Source organism: Pundamilia nyererei, unplaced genomic scaffold, assembly GCF_000239375.1.
Source record: "Pundamilia nyererei isolate P.nyererei 1_Seehausen unplaced genomic scaffold, PunNye1.0 scaffold00008, whole genome shotgun sequence".
NCBI classification, from domain to species: Eukaryota; Metazoa; Chordata; class Actinopteri; order Cichliformes; family Cichlidae; genus Pundamilia; species Pundamilia nyererei.
In genome coordinates, this window is record NW_005187409.1 from 3,799,830 (window position 1) to 3,814,156 (window position 14,327).

At 40.4% G+C, this 14,327-nt stretch overlaps 1 protein-coding gene across 1 annotated transcript in view; it reads left to right on the forward strand.

The window, feature by feature from the left end:
* The first annotated feature begins 1,363 nt into the window (after nt 1–1,363).
* dlg3 (discs, large homolog 3 (Drosophila)) overlaps nt 1,364–14,327 on the forward strand; it is a 79,188-nt gene continuing 66,224 nt past the window's right edge. The window contains exons 1-3 of the mRNA XM_013908146.1: nt 1,364–1,717; nt 2,562–2,693; nt 12,772–12,857. Of these exons, the coding sequence (XP_013763600.1) occupies nt 1,699–1,717; nt 2,562–2,693; nt 12,772–12,857 (237 nt within the window). The 5' untranslated portion in view covers nt 1,364–1,698. The remainder of the gene's footprint in view (nt 1,718–2,561; nt 2,694–12,771; nt 12,858–14,327) is intronic.

The window sequence follows — 14,327 nt, forward strand, 5'->3', positions numbered from 1 at the left end:
TTTGAATAAACAGGTGACATATCGAAAAAATCGTTTTAACAACTGTGATTTATATTTAATAAAATCAGCACATTAGAAAAGCTGTTAAAGTTGGACACAGATAGTTGTGGCTGGAGCATTAAGAATGAACTGTTTATATAACGGAGGTGCTTCATACCAGCTCCATCTCAGACTTTACAGGCCTCAGTTAGCATGTTAAATGTTAAAGTTTGTGACAGTAATGAACAAGTATGGCTTGTTTGCAAGGGCTGGCACGGGAAAGACTTGATTATGTACAAAGAACATGTTAGCAGGACTTAGATCTGTAAATTTGCATCTAAAAAAACAAAAGACACTGCGAACAATCACCTTTGGACAGATCAGGCCAAAGTGGAGATGATTGGCCACAATGCACACAGGTCCATGTTTGATGAAAACCAGCGTACACCTCATACCAACTGTCAAGCACGGTGGTGGATGGGTGATAATTTGAGTTTATTTTGTAGCCCAAGACCTGAGCTCCTTGTAGTCATTGAGTGGACCATAAATTCCTATATACATCAATGTGTCTGACAGCTAAAGCTGGGCCAAAACTGGGTCACGCAACAGGGTAATGATCACAAGCATAGCAGCAAATCTACAACAGAATATCTGAAAAAGAAAAGCAAAAGTGTTTCAGAGGCCCAGTTAAAGTTCGAACCTAAACCTGACTGAAATGCTGCGACGGGAACTTAAGAGAGCTGCCGAATGAACCCATCTCTAACGTTTCCCACCATGCTGCAAGAGACTGATAAGGTCAGATATAATGCTTCAGTGTTTTATCTCAAGCAGTGTTTTTTTTTTCATTAAATAATGACAGTGTAGCATGCCCTAGGGTCTGTCCACCTAATTTTAAAAAATGGATCATTTCTATTATGTCCTGACATGTAAAGCCATAGAGCTGACAGCTGGTGTACTTTCTTTCTAACGTGACTGAATCTGATCAATAGATTATATTTTGTACAGTTGAAATGTTTCTCTGAGGTCTTCCTGTTTTCCACCTGCCCAGTAGCTCTATTTTCCACACCCTGAATATCTCTTCTCTGCACATGTCCAAAACACGTCTGCATAGTGTACTTTTCCTTTAATGACGGACTCCCAGCACCACCTTATCGCGCCACAAGATGTCACCAACTACAAAAAAATCGAGAAACAGGCGACTTACCAGATAAACATGCAACGACAGACAAAAACGGCTTAAGTAACACGCTGATCATTACTAGTGATGCCATGTGCTGAAGCTATCTGCAGGTGTCAGTGTTTAAAGCGTTAATACTGACAGTGCGAATGGGCCCGCTATGGCCGGACCGGTGGGCCTTCTCCACGGAGGCGAGGCGTGTGTGAGAGAGGGGAGGAGGAACGTGAACATGTCACGCTCTGGAGCCGTTTTGCCCCCCCAAAAAAGAAAACTTCTGGAAAAGTTGACATGAAGTAAACAGTCTTTGCTTTTTCACATCTTAACCTCAGTCAGTGGGTGTGGACCACACTGCGGACCGCTGCAGCGACACTTCAGACAGACTGCGAGTGTCAGCGACTGGATTTTTAAAAAAATCTGTTGTGAGGAAGGAGCGACAGTCCCGGTTACAAAATTATCCGAGACTATCGCAGTTATTATTCTTGCTTCTTAAACCCTCAAAACACCCCGAAATTATAACTTATGTGACTTTTCAAGTCGGCCACATGATGGTGCATAAATATGGTGAGTACCGTTCATGTAACGTTATATCTTCTTTTCCCCACGTGTCACATTTTTTCTTATATACTCGGGTAAAGTTAACGTTTTTAGGTTAATGCCAGCTCATTACGCCATCAAAGTTATTGCACGGCTTTTCAACGTCCCACGAACCTCAGCTGTAATCCCCTCGAGAAACCAGACTGTTGTTTTAGCCCTCAGGGAATGAGAAAGTTAAGAGTAAGTGGAAATTGTCAGCTTCCGTGCTGTTGGTATTATTATTGTTGTTGTTGTTGTTGTTTTCTGAGATGTTATTCTCCTACTCGATCATAATGTTCAGGATTAGGTAGGAAACTGTGAAGTAGTAGATTTACCTTCGTGATGTGCATCAACTCTGCATTCTGTGCTCCTCACCACCCACCGGGTTCAACAACCAGCTGCACAGTCCTGATGGGAAAGAGAGAAATGCCTTTAAAGTGCTCTGCAGGAGACTATAACAGGCAGCAGCAGTGATGCGTTTAGTTTAAAAAAAAAGGAGAAATCTTCCGTATTTTATTATTTATTTAAATTCTTATAACAGTGTGTGTCTGTGCAAAGAAAAGCAGTAGTGGCAGTATTGTTGGCTACATGTATTTACATTTAGTAATAGTTTAATTAGAGCTAAAATAAAGAGGTAAGTTTAGAGTAGTCTGGAATTTTTTGTATGAACTGATTAATTGCTGACATTTTTGAAAATTGCAACTCCACGAATGTCTTTTTCTAGCCTCTCAAATGGGATACAGGTTCATGACACTGTTATTTCATTTCCCCTGTCTCTGTGTAGCTTTGCTGCTGCTGTTGTTCTGAGACATGTATTTATTTTGTGAGGCAGACACAGCTAGGGCAGTGAGGCTGCTCAAGCAGTACCAGTCCAACCTGACCAGTCCAGAGGAACAGGCCTTGAAGACCAGCGTGGGCAAAGTGTCTTCCATCTTGGGCAGCCAGCTGTTTCAAGCCCTTCTCGGTAAGCTTGTTTTGAAGAAGAGAGTCTTTCGAAACTTTTCCCTCTAGCTTATGTTGCATCAGACCTTTCTCAGGATGTCCTTTCCAAACAACGCTTCCTCTTCGTGTCTATATTCTTAACTATGGGAGGTATTTTTTTTCTTGATCTCCTTTAATTTACTGCGCACTGTTGCCACACACTATAAGTATTAGATTTAGTGCAGCTGGTATAGTTTGATTTGCGTGGCCGTGTGATTGGCTGAAGGCTGACACAGGATGAAGACGGGGTCAGGTTGTATTAATTTGTATGGGAAGTTAACTGAGTCTAAATGTTTCCCAATTAAGTCTTATGAAAGAAGCCTTTCAGTCTGCCTCACAAAGGTTTGCTGTTTAACCACCTCTGTAGCATACTCGGATTGTAATAAAATCCCATTAAAGCCACGCTCAACTCAGTCTATCTATAGACTGTGCTGTTATAAACTCTGACCTGTCACACTGTTGAAACACAATTCCTCCTTTCAGTTTTACAAAAATAGGCACATTTATGTCTCATAAAACTGTATCAGCAGGGTATAGATCATAAAGTCAGAAAACTTTATTCACTTTAGCCAGAAGCAAATGTAACTGCTTCTGGCTAAAGTGTTTGCTAATAGTGAATCATGAGTTAATGTTAGTTGTAACCAGCTACACCTCCATGACAAGCTGAGTGTGGTGTGTTTTGTGTTTTTGGAAATGAGCCTGTGTGAACCTTATCCTCACTTCCTTTTAGAGCAGATAAGGCACATTACTTCAGTTTAGCAAATGGTTGAGTGGTCCTTCTAATTACCACAGCCATGTTATAATGATGCTTGCCCCTGGGTCTGCTATTGCTTCTGCTGACCCACTGCTGCTTCTTTGCTGGGGATCTAAGGGGGGAAGGGCGGCTATGACTCAGGCAGCAGTTAAAAATGATACGGTGTGACTCGTTTTGCTAATGATGTATACTGAAGGGAGTTTAAGGTATACTTTCTTGTGCTGACTGATGAACCCTTTAAACATAAAGATAAAATGTATTGCTCTTTTTGCGTCTTGTCAAAGGTAAGGGGCTCATTATAGAGACTAATTTGTTGTACCTCATCACCCAGAGTCCACATTTTAAGACCAAATGAGTTGTTAAGTCTCATTTGAATGGTTTCTAAAAATGTAGGCTGGAGCAAATGGTGGATAGAACCATAAAAATGTGACTGAGTTTGCATGAATGGTTTAGGAAGTAGAGAATTTAAAAAAGAATATGTAGTCCCTCATTTTCAGAGGCTCAATTTGCACTGTGAAGCTCTGTGGGATTGGCAGCATTTGCAGCATTTGATTGGATCTGAGCAGAGAGTGTAGCCCTGTATACTGAAGAATTCATCCTTCTGCTTCTATCAGGAGTCACATCATCAGTAAACACCAGTGACCTGGTTTCACTGGCAACCATACATGCCCATGCCATAAAATTGCTCCAATCATGTGTGTCCGATGACGTGATTTGCTTTGGATTAGGAGTTGTTTCTCTCCTTATGCAACTTTTCTATTCCCATCATTTTGGCACAAGGTAATCTTCATTCATTCATCTCCTAAGATTTTCTCAGCAGGCTCTTTTAGGTGATTCCTGGACAGGTCTAATTTCCTCTTCTTGTTCTTGGGTTTGCATCTTGTTGTAAACTCTTTGCATTTCCATTCATGAAGGCATCTTAACGATTGCATATATTAATAATGATACACGCACCTTATCAAGAGTTTTCTTGACTTGGTTAGATGTTGTGTCACTTGCACTGACATCTCCTTGGACCTTGTGTTTAAAATTGTAGTGAAAAGCTATAAAATACAAATTCAGTCCACCATTGAGGTGTACAAAAGTAAAACTAGAATGTTTGTGTCTTTCTCCAACAAATCATGGATCTAAATGTAACCAGTGTTGCCTTTATGTGCTGTTAAGTCAATCACAACGTGTAACACATGAAGAAAAGCAATTGAAATACTTGCTTTTAATCTGATGCACTGATTGCAAGAAGTCTATCATGCTTGTGCTGACGATAACCTCTGAAATTGTCTGTAGATACTGATGTTTTCTTGAGTCTCAAAAGATTTTTTTAGCCATACTCACTGAGTTTAGGGATTAAAAGTTTATTGCACTTTGGTGCAGGCTTAAATATGCAGTTGGGGTTTTTTCATCACAATGAAATAACTGTTGATTGCACAGTTTAGTGGCTTTATATTAATGACACCACTGGTTTGCATCGAGGCTACAATGTTGCAAGCCTTAGTGCTCTTTACTCATTTTGTTCCCTACTGAAGATCAGCCTGTAGCCGCTGGGTGGAGGTTTAGTATCATTCAGGGTTCTTCTCTACCTTTGGATTAGCATGCTGTCTGTGCAGATGTTTGCAAAGAGCTAATGTTGTGCTAGCAACATCAGCTTTTTTGGTTCTTTTCCTGCACCTTGGCTCATGTGATGAGTCACATGATCAACAGTAGTTCAACGACCCTCTTAAGAGACAACGCCAAGTAGGGTTTACCTGGGACTCTCCACCATTTGGTTGTTGGAACTGTAGAAGCATCTTCACGAAACTTAAAGAAATCCAGTCACTTTCTTTCAAAGCTCTTTAAATTATTATGAACTGAATGACATAATGAAACTACTTCTGTCCTGAATGCAGTTTGCACTTTACAGTTGTGCTGCTACCATAAATGGTAATGTGATTACAGTAATGTGTTACTTTGTACTGGATAGATGTCACCCTTTTGTTAGAATGCTAACCAAAGCTATTGAACTTGGTTAACTTGTTAAAAAATCACCCTAAAGTTGAGAGAGAAAGTCACCAAAAAACCCTATGTGGTTACTGACCATTTCTCCAGGTATTAGTGGACATTTGACCATGCACTGTTTTAATGTAATCAACCTGAAATCAGATCTAATGTATTTTATTATTTATTGAGGTGAGGGAGACTCGGAGAGGATTAGCTTTCAGGATTCCAAACATTCCTCGCAAAGAATGTTCAATCAGGGCCGAGCCTGAGGCCGACAGGAAAATAAATTGCTCTAGGCTCCCATGCGAGCCTCTTCCAGGCCGTCCTGGCTCTCTGGACCATCTGCACAATGTGTGAGGGTAGAAGAAGAAGAAGAGCCGTCTGGTCGCTGTGTCTCAGGTGAATGGTTGAAGAAGACTGGCCCCTCATTCAACATGTGGTTCTCATCAGTGCAGGCGGAGTGGAAGAGCAGCCGGTTCATAGCACTAATAGGAATACAGTGCAGTATAAACATTACTCATCCTCTTATCCGCTCCTGTTGTGTTTGCCTTCACATGCTCAGGGCCATGCGAACTGGTTCATATGGGCCATTTAGTCTAATGGTGGGATGAAATTTTCTGGAGCAGGGACTGTGTTGTTCAGAAGAGATGAAAGACCTGAGTCTGAAAATCTGCCATTTTCAGACTCTAAAGAAATTGATGCATAGTAAAGTATTCTGTCTTTACAGTTTCTTTAACTTTGATACTCTGCGGGAAGTAAAGAGGTGTTGCACGTCACGTGGGAAGGTTCAGCGTTCATCCATTTGGATGTCAGCATGGCTGCACAGTCACGAACAAAGGTTGCCTTAACTGCGCATCTACCCTTTTGTTCCAACGTACAAACATACAGTGGGGAGCACGGGGTGCTGCTCGCTGTGAGTTGGGGCAAACATACAGGCCGACACACTTTCAATTACAGTGGAGCCTAAATTCCTGGGGAATATTTCATTTAAACAGCGACAAGGGAAGGAATTGTTTGCCCTGCCTTAAAACTGTGACCTAGTTTTCTGTCAATGTGTTGCTCTGGTGAGCAGTGGGTTGCTCATCATCATGTAAAGAACCAGGGGCACTGTCTTTTTTTGTTTGTGATTCAACCAGGCAGGAAGTACAGAGATGATGTCAGTCTAATTAAATAGGTACATGACAAAAAGAAGAGGCCTGCAATGCACCGATCATGCATGCAGATATTTTGGAGGACTGTGGATGAGGGGGGAAATGCGGGAAAACCCCCTTAAACTGTGACAAAAAAAGCTTTCGACCAGACGCCCCAAAATAGACCCAGAAATCGGTCCTGCGAAAGAGACTTCTGGTCTGGATTGTGTGTTGTGTTTTATGGTCAGGAATTTATGTGGTCTGTGAGGGTTGGAACAGTTCAACGATTTCTTTTTTAACTTTGTTTGGAAGGTCACTGAAGTGGAAAAAAGCGAAAGCCCTGTACGAAGTGTGTCTGTGAATCCTGAACTCAGAACACTTCAAGATGTGATTGAGCACCTTTCTCTCACTTGTTAACTCTGCCAAAAATAGATGAGTGATGTAATTAGAAGTGTTAGCTGTGTGAAAACAAGCCAGGTGTCCAAGATGCAGCTGAAGCATGGCCTGCAAAACTTAACTAAACTAATATTTTTCAAGATTTAATCAAGGCTGAACTTACCGGTACTTTTCTTAAATACATAGACAGGTGGACATTCGTTAGTTTGTGCTCCTACATTTTGAAGCCTCAAGTTGAGTGTTTTGGCCTTAACCATCTACCATAATCATAAACTATGTCAAAACTATAAAAGGACTCGCTGAGGTTTTCAATCAAGGCAGCAGCATAGCTATTTTCTCTTAGAATGTACCCATTCAAGCTGATATCTGCAACCAGTTGTCCCTTGTCGACCATTAGAAAGAATGCACTAGAGAAAAAGAGTTTAAGTCTGCTGTTCCTAATGGTGGACAGAATGGTTTGCTCCTTAGAAAGGGTGGGGGAGGAGGCCGGTGAAGCTGCTGCTCACCTCAGGGTCCCAGCAGGGGCTTCGGGCCTCATTTTCTCTTGATTGTTCACCTTTGTCTAAAGTTTATTTATGCTTCAATGCACCTAGCCCATCTTAAAATTGAGGCAAAAGACAATACATGTAAAGATGAGCTTGAGTTCAAATTAAACTGCCGTAAGATTGAAGGCTGCTATTAGAATCAGAATCAGAGAAACTTTATTAATCCCAGAGGGAAATTGAGTTTTAGAATATCAGGATCCTCCAGCTTGAGTTAGTGTCAAAAAGGTAACACTGAGCCATTTTCTGTGCCTCCTTAACAAAGTCAAGAAGGTACTACTGGTCCTTCTGTTGTTCCTCATCTCTCTTCTTCATTGTGAGTAAGACTATTGGTCTATTCCTTCGGTTTCAGGAAACTGCAGCAGAGACCTTCTTCCATTTTTGTGCTTCCATTGCTGTTGCTTTGCATTAGCCAAAGTATCTTTGGTGTCTTCCGTTTCACTACAAGCTGGTTGATAAGGCACAAGAGGCTTGTGCAGCTCCCTCAACTGAAGATAGCATCATATACGACAAATTTAAAGGTACCAGAGTTGGTACCCGAGGCTGCTCTCTTGTAAAATGAAGAGAACCTCTTTTCAAACAATTTTTAAGTTTGCTTTGACAGATGGGATGTACCAAGCAAAGTTACTGGCTTTCAAACACTAAGTGAGCTGATGTTGTTTGAACAGTTCGAGAGCTGTGTCTCAGAGCAGATTGTGCTACATTTGAATGAATAAAATGTAACCACCCTACAGCAGGCTAAAGTTCTGCTGCAGAAATTTGCCTTGACCTACAAGAGTATTTGTGTGAGTAAATGTGAAAGATCCAACTGTGAGCATACGTAGAAAAATGCTGCATTTTAGCCCCAATAAGCTAAAGGTGGTCCACCAAGTCCAAAGCCAGAGAAACAATGTTACTACTGTCATAAAGCAGGGCATGCCATTGCTGTCTGTCTGTCTCTCAATCGTAAAAGCAGCAACCTCAGCAAACAAGGCAAGTAAAAGCTGTTGATAAAAAAAGGGAATTCTTCTGAGAGCCTTTGTTGAGCTAGATGAACCGGATGATTGTTTTAAACCATGCATCTTTGCTGGATCTGTGTCATTGACAGGATCAGTAGTCAGGAAAAATATTAAGCAATACTGGCGGCTCAGTCTCTCGGATCTTCTTCCAACTGGCGCAGAGACTTCCTGTAATCTAAGCTCCTCAGAAAGATGTATAGTGATGGCTTTGCATTAGTTTTACTTTTCAGATTTGACTTTATTTAAAAAGTAATTGACTCCATTTAGCATTTGTATACATTTTAATGTTGAAATCCAAAAGTATTAATACACAATAACTTCAAACTATTTGATATTTGTAAATAAGCAGCCTGATATTCCCGTGTCACCTGATTGTCCTATACCTGCAACTCCTAAAATCCTGTGTGCAGATGTCAGTAAAGTTGTGGTTTCAGTACTTCAGCATCTATCTAGCTCTGTAGAACTGGAGCAGGAACACAAGTGGAGTTACACTTTTTTTTTTTTATATTAATTAACACTTAAGCTGTTTCTGTGCAGTTTGGCAAACAGTCTGTCTATTAGTTAAAGGTACTGTGGCTATATCTTCAAGGGAAGAAAAAAACATGAATGTGTGAGAGACAGTACTGGAAAGAAAGATGAGCGAATATGTTAGAAAGCTGAGTACTGCTCAGGAAGTGACATTTGATAACCCTATAAAATTTAGACTTTTGCCTTGAGTAATTTATGTTTGTTTGGGGTTTTGTGTCACAGTAGATCTGTACACGACCTGCTGCTTAGATATTTGGTTATTTTATGTCATGAGGCGTCTTCAAAATAAAACGATTGTGTGTGTTTTTGTCAAAGATTGTGTGAGAATAATATACAAGTGCATGAACAAGTAGGCCTTTTACAGCTCACAGTAATAGTCTATCCTAGCTTGTGCATGGCAGCCTGTGGTGTCCAATGTCTCTGTGAGGTTAGGTCAAAGGTCAGGTGGTAGTCTTCAGTTTGAATTTAAGCTGATCTTTAGCTTCACTTCCTAAATTCCATCTTTAGATTAGCTTTATACAGCTAAAAGGTAGAAAGTGGCATAGCTGCTATATAAAGTCAACAAATGATTCTTTACCTTCATAAACATCTATTTCGAATAAAACGCAACAGAAATGAATAGTTTTATTCAGTTATATAAATATTCATTAAGAAACATATTCAGATCAGAACAGATTCCATTGAATTTTATGTTTTACATTACACTGATTTATAAAATTAATTGGAAAATTTACATGGAAAATATTCATGCTCCTTTTGGGCTTGAATATTTTTTGAGTACAGCAGTAGCTCGCACTAACCAGATGCTCTATTGGGGTATACCTTGATAGTACCAGGTTGGACTCCCTTTTGCCTTCAGAACTCACAAGGTTCAACAAGGTTGGGGAACATCTATCAGAGCTTTTGGTCCATATTGACCATACATACATGATGTCAGTCTCCTGTTCCACCACATCGCAATGAATTGAAACCTGATGACCGTGGAAGCCGATTGTGCTTTGTTATGTTCAGGTTAGGAGGATACCACTGATACAAGACGTGTTGTTTATGACAAATTCTCACCCAGCAACATTTTCCAATATTCTTTTCTGTTTCTTTGTAGCTGACAGGAGTGGCCCCAGCTGTGATCCTCTGCTGTTGTATCTACTTCAAGGTTCAACATGTTGTGTGTTCAGAGGTGCAGTTCTGCATACCTTGTTTGTAACAAGTTTTGTTTGAGTTATTGTTGTCTTTCTAGCGGCTCCAAGGAGTCTGACAATTCTCGTTTGACCTCTGACATAAACAAGGCATTTTCACCCAGAGAACTGCAGCTCGCTGGATATTTTCCCCGTTTCGGACTATAAACCCTAGAGATAGCTGTGCACAAAAATCTTTGTAGATCAGCAATTTCTAAAACACCCAGACCAGCAGACACAGATGCAAAGCAAAATTCGTTACTATAAGAGTTGATCTTGTATTGGATTTAGACTTTTCAAGTAGAGAGAAGTCACTTTTAAATAAAAATTTTGCTCAACCATCAGTAACAATAAATTTTCACCACTTCCATTTCAGCAACTACTCTGTGTGGGGATATGAGGATACCTTTTTTTTTTCTTCAAATGATTGTCTTTAGGCGTTTTTTTTCTTTTATTGGACAGTGACCTGGAAGACTGGAAAACAAGCAGTCAGAGGCGGGGTGTAAAATGCAGTCGGTTTCTCAGCTGGAATTAAGCTGAGGACGTTTTAGTTATGTTGCATGCACTGTATCCATTCACTATTGGGATGCTTATATAACACAGAGAGATAATAAACACAGTGACAGTGTGGCGTACTACAATATGTGTAGAAAATAATGAGGTAAAGTAAGGAGGCTCATTTGCGCGACTGTGGATATTTGCATCTATATGGAATTATTAGGTTATTGCAGGTAGGCCCACAGCATGTTTGCGTGTCTGCATGTGCATAAGAGTTTGTGTAAGTGAGGCTGCTCTTTAGTCAGCTGGTCATCAAACTGCTCTGCCCACACATGGCTTCACTCCTCCACATTCAGACACAGTGATGAGTCACATGCTCCATTCTTACACTTTTGTTCTTACAGCGTCTTGTTGGGACATACTGACTCTTGTCTCTCCGTCTCACACATGCACATAGACTTTGAGTCCCCGTTTCAATAAGAGGTGCACATTCTTGAAAGACATGTTTAAAACGTTTCACCTTCAAAGTGTTTTGCAGCCCATTTTTGTCCTGACAGTGAACTGTGCGAAGTTGATGAACTCTTCTGCAACCTCTTTATGTCAACACTGCAGTAACCAGGCGCTCACTTGGCATCAGCAAAATTGTCTCAGCGCATTCTTGTCAAACGGCTGCCACTCAGCGGCTGACCGTGGGACATGGGCCAAGAAGTGATGAGAAGACTTCAGAAGAAGGGAGGAGGAGTTAAAGAGTGCGCTGAGACTTACTCACTTTTGATTGAATTTCATGCTGCCTAACAATTAATGGCAAATGCTTGATTAGCCCCGCCCATGCATGTAGTTTTGGGGGATCCCTGTTTCCTAAAAGTCTAGAAAAAAGAACTCGTGTGGCTCCGGGGAAAATCTGATATAGACATTAATGCTCCTAAGTTCTTTTATTAGCACCACTGGTGGCTTTACGGTGTCGTTATTATTAGCTGTTCTTTATGTTTAGCTGTCATGTTAGTACATGCTAATCAAAGATGGTTACCATGGTTACTCTATCCTTGAATAATAACTATATTAGCGTTGTCTTGGTTGTAACCAGGAGTTTCTTGAATTACTTGTCAGCTCTGACCATTCTCCTCTGACCTTTGGCAGAGAACTGCTGCTCACTTGATATTTTCTCTTTTTCAGACCATACTCAGTAAAGATGACCACCCGAGAGATGGTTGTGTGGGGAATCCCAGTAGATCGTCAGTTTATAAAACACTCACTCACAGTCCAGCAACCATAACAGATTCAAATTCAGTTAAATCACATATTTTTTTCCCAACCCAACATAACAGTAAAGCATCCTGGTACTGCAACTTCTGCATGTGTGTCTATTTCACACAGGAGAAGCAAAGCATGACATCCACATGGTGGGCCAGGGTGTCTGTTACATGCTTTGCTGTGATATCGAGTTGTTTTTGTCCCTTTCTGATGCTCATGTGTTGAAGTGGCCAAATTTGCTAATGCAAAAGTTTATAAATTCTCCCATCAGTCAGCTAGAGTGAACTACATGTATTGATTCGTTAATATGTGTAGAAGTCTTGGCGTAAAACCGAGTTTCAAAGCAAAGAGATCTTAAAATCACGTGTCGTGTAAGTGATCTGTGACACTGACAAATAACAACGTGCAGGATGTTTTTCTTTCTTTTTTTGTGACACACTCTTGTCAGGTAGTATGATAAATTATAATGTTAGACACAGACTTGATGATGTACTTAGTCAGTACCTGAGTCATGTAGTTCAGCAAGAAGATAAGAAGAACACTTGCAAATATGGAGACATAGCTTCCATGTAAACAGACGACTCCCACCCCCACATTTTTACCAACTGTACCCTTGAGGACAAAAAACAGACTTCTCCCCAAGTGCCGGTGATTGATCGGCGGATTCTTTAACGCATCCAAAGCAGTTAGACGACTGAGAACTTACCAAGATGTAGAGATGACAAAGTAAAAAAGAGAAAGTCTTTTGCTGTAATGTTTGTTGTGGTCCAAGTAAAGGGAAAAAAATGCTTATTATAGTTTTCTTTTCCTCGCAGATATTCAAGAGTGTTACGAGGTGACCTTGCAACTGAACACAGAACAAACTGTTGTGAAAGAAGACAACAGGCGAGATGTGTGGGAGGTAAATTTCCTGCTTTACATTATAGATTTCAAGAAAATAAGCTTAATGTTCACACGTGCTGTTGTGCGCTTTGCTGTTACTCAGTAGGCAACGCTAGATGTCATTACCTGTGTCCCTCGCACTCCTACACGGATAACATGTCACCATGAGTCACAGTAGCTATGACTTCAACCTGGTGAGTGAGTGTCAGACAGAGAAAAAGTTGGACGGGGGCACCCATGGGTAGAGGGAGAAGAGGAAATTAGACAGAGTCAAAAGAGCGCTGATTACCATTTGCTCATCAGTGGGAGTCAGCCAGTCCTGTCATTATAACAAGTGTTTATAGTCGCATGGTTATTTTGAATATTTTTAGTGTGGGACGCAGGATGAAGGGAGATTTTATGTAGGCCTAAATGTTTTTAAATGTACAGCATCGTGGAGGCAAGTGATGTAAAACAAATCCACACATTCTGGTTATATACAGACACTTTTTTGTCACTTATCCCCTAATGGCCTTTAGATGGGTTGGAACTGCTCACTTGATATCACTTGTGTGCTTTAATGTTGCTTTGCAACTTTCCTTGAGCTATGCCAAAATGTTAATGAAATTGATCTTTGGCTGACTTCAATAACTCATTAGCTGAATGGCCTTTGTTCTTTTTCTTTGTAGCCAAGAGAGATATGCTATAGCGTCTGTATAATAATGACGACATGAGTGTGCCTACACATTTGTTTGCAGTTTGAGTCCCCACGCAGGCTGGACCGGCACAACATGATTTCAATTTCAGCACCAAATTTTTAAATGTAATTTAAAAAAATGTAATTTGAGGCACAATGGCTAGCTTTCATTCTTTTAAGCAAAGAAACCAGATTCTTGAACTGAAATGTCAGACTAATACAATTACACTGGCCTGAAATACTCTTCAAAGACACTGTTGTCGTTTAATCCAGCTAATTAACATGCTTAATACAAGACTGTATTTCACCTTGTGAGTGTGGAGCAGTTTAGTGATAGATTATTAGGAGATGATTTCAGATCTGCTCAAACATCAACTGAATGAGCACTTACTTTGCCTTTAGGTGACTGGAGTCTTGGTAGCGTTGAAAGACGACCATTAGCTGCCATCAAAATACTTCAGAGGTGACAAAAGCCCACTCAACATTGGTTTTAAAGCTTTTCTCAGTTTTAATGTATTACAAAATATAATGTGTGATTTTGAATTCATTGGTGAGCTACAGAGAGGAAGTATGCTGGAAAATACAGACTTGCTCCCTCTGCCAGTCATCACAAGCCATCATGGCAAACTCGATAGGCGTATGAGTTTACATATGACTGTTTGTTTTGACATAGACCACAGATAAGATCAGACTTAGTTCATTTTTAGCAGATATAGTATCTTTAATCTCCATATTTACCTTTATAAAGTATTTACTTCGACCAAGCTGCCTGACTGAAACACTGATTCCCTAATTTTGCTCAGGACCCATTTT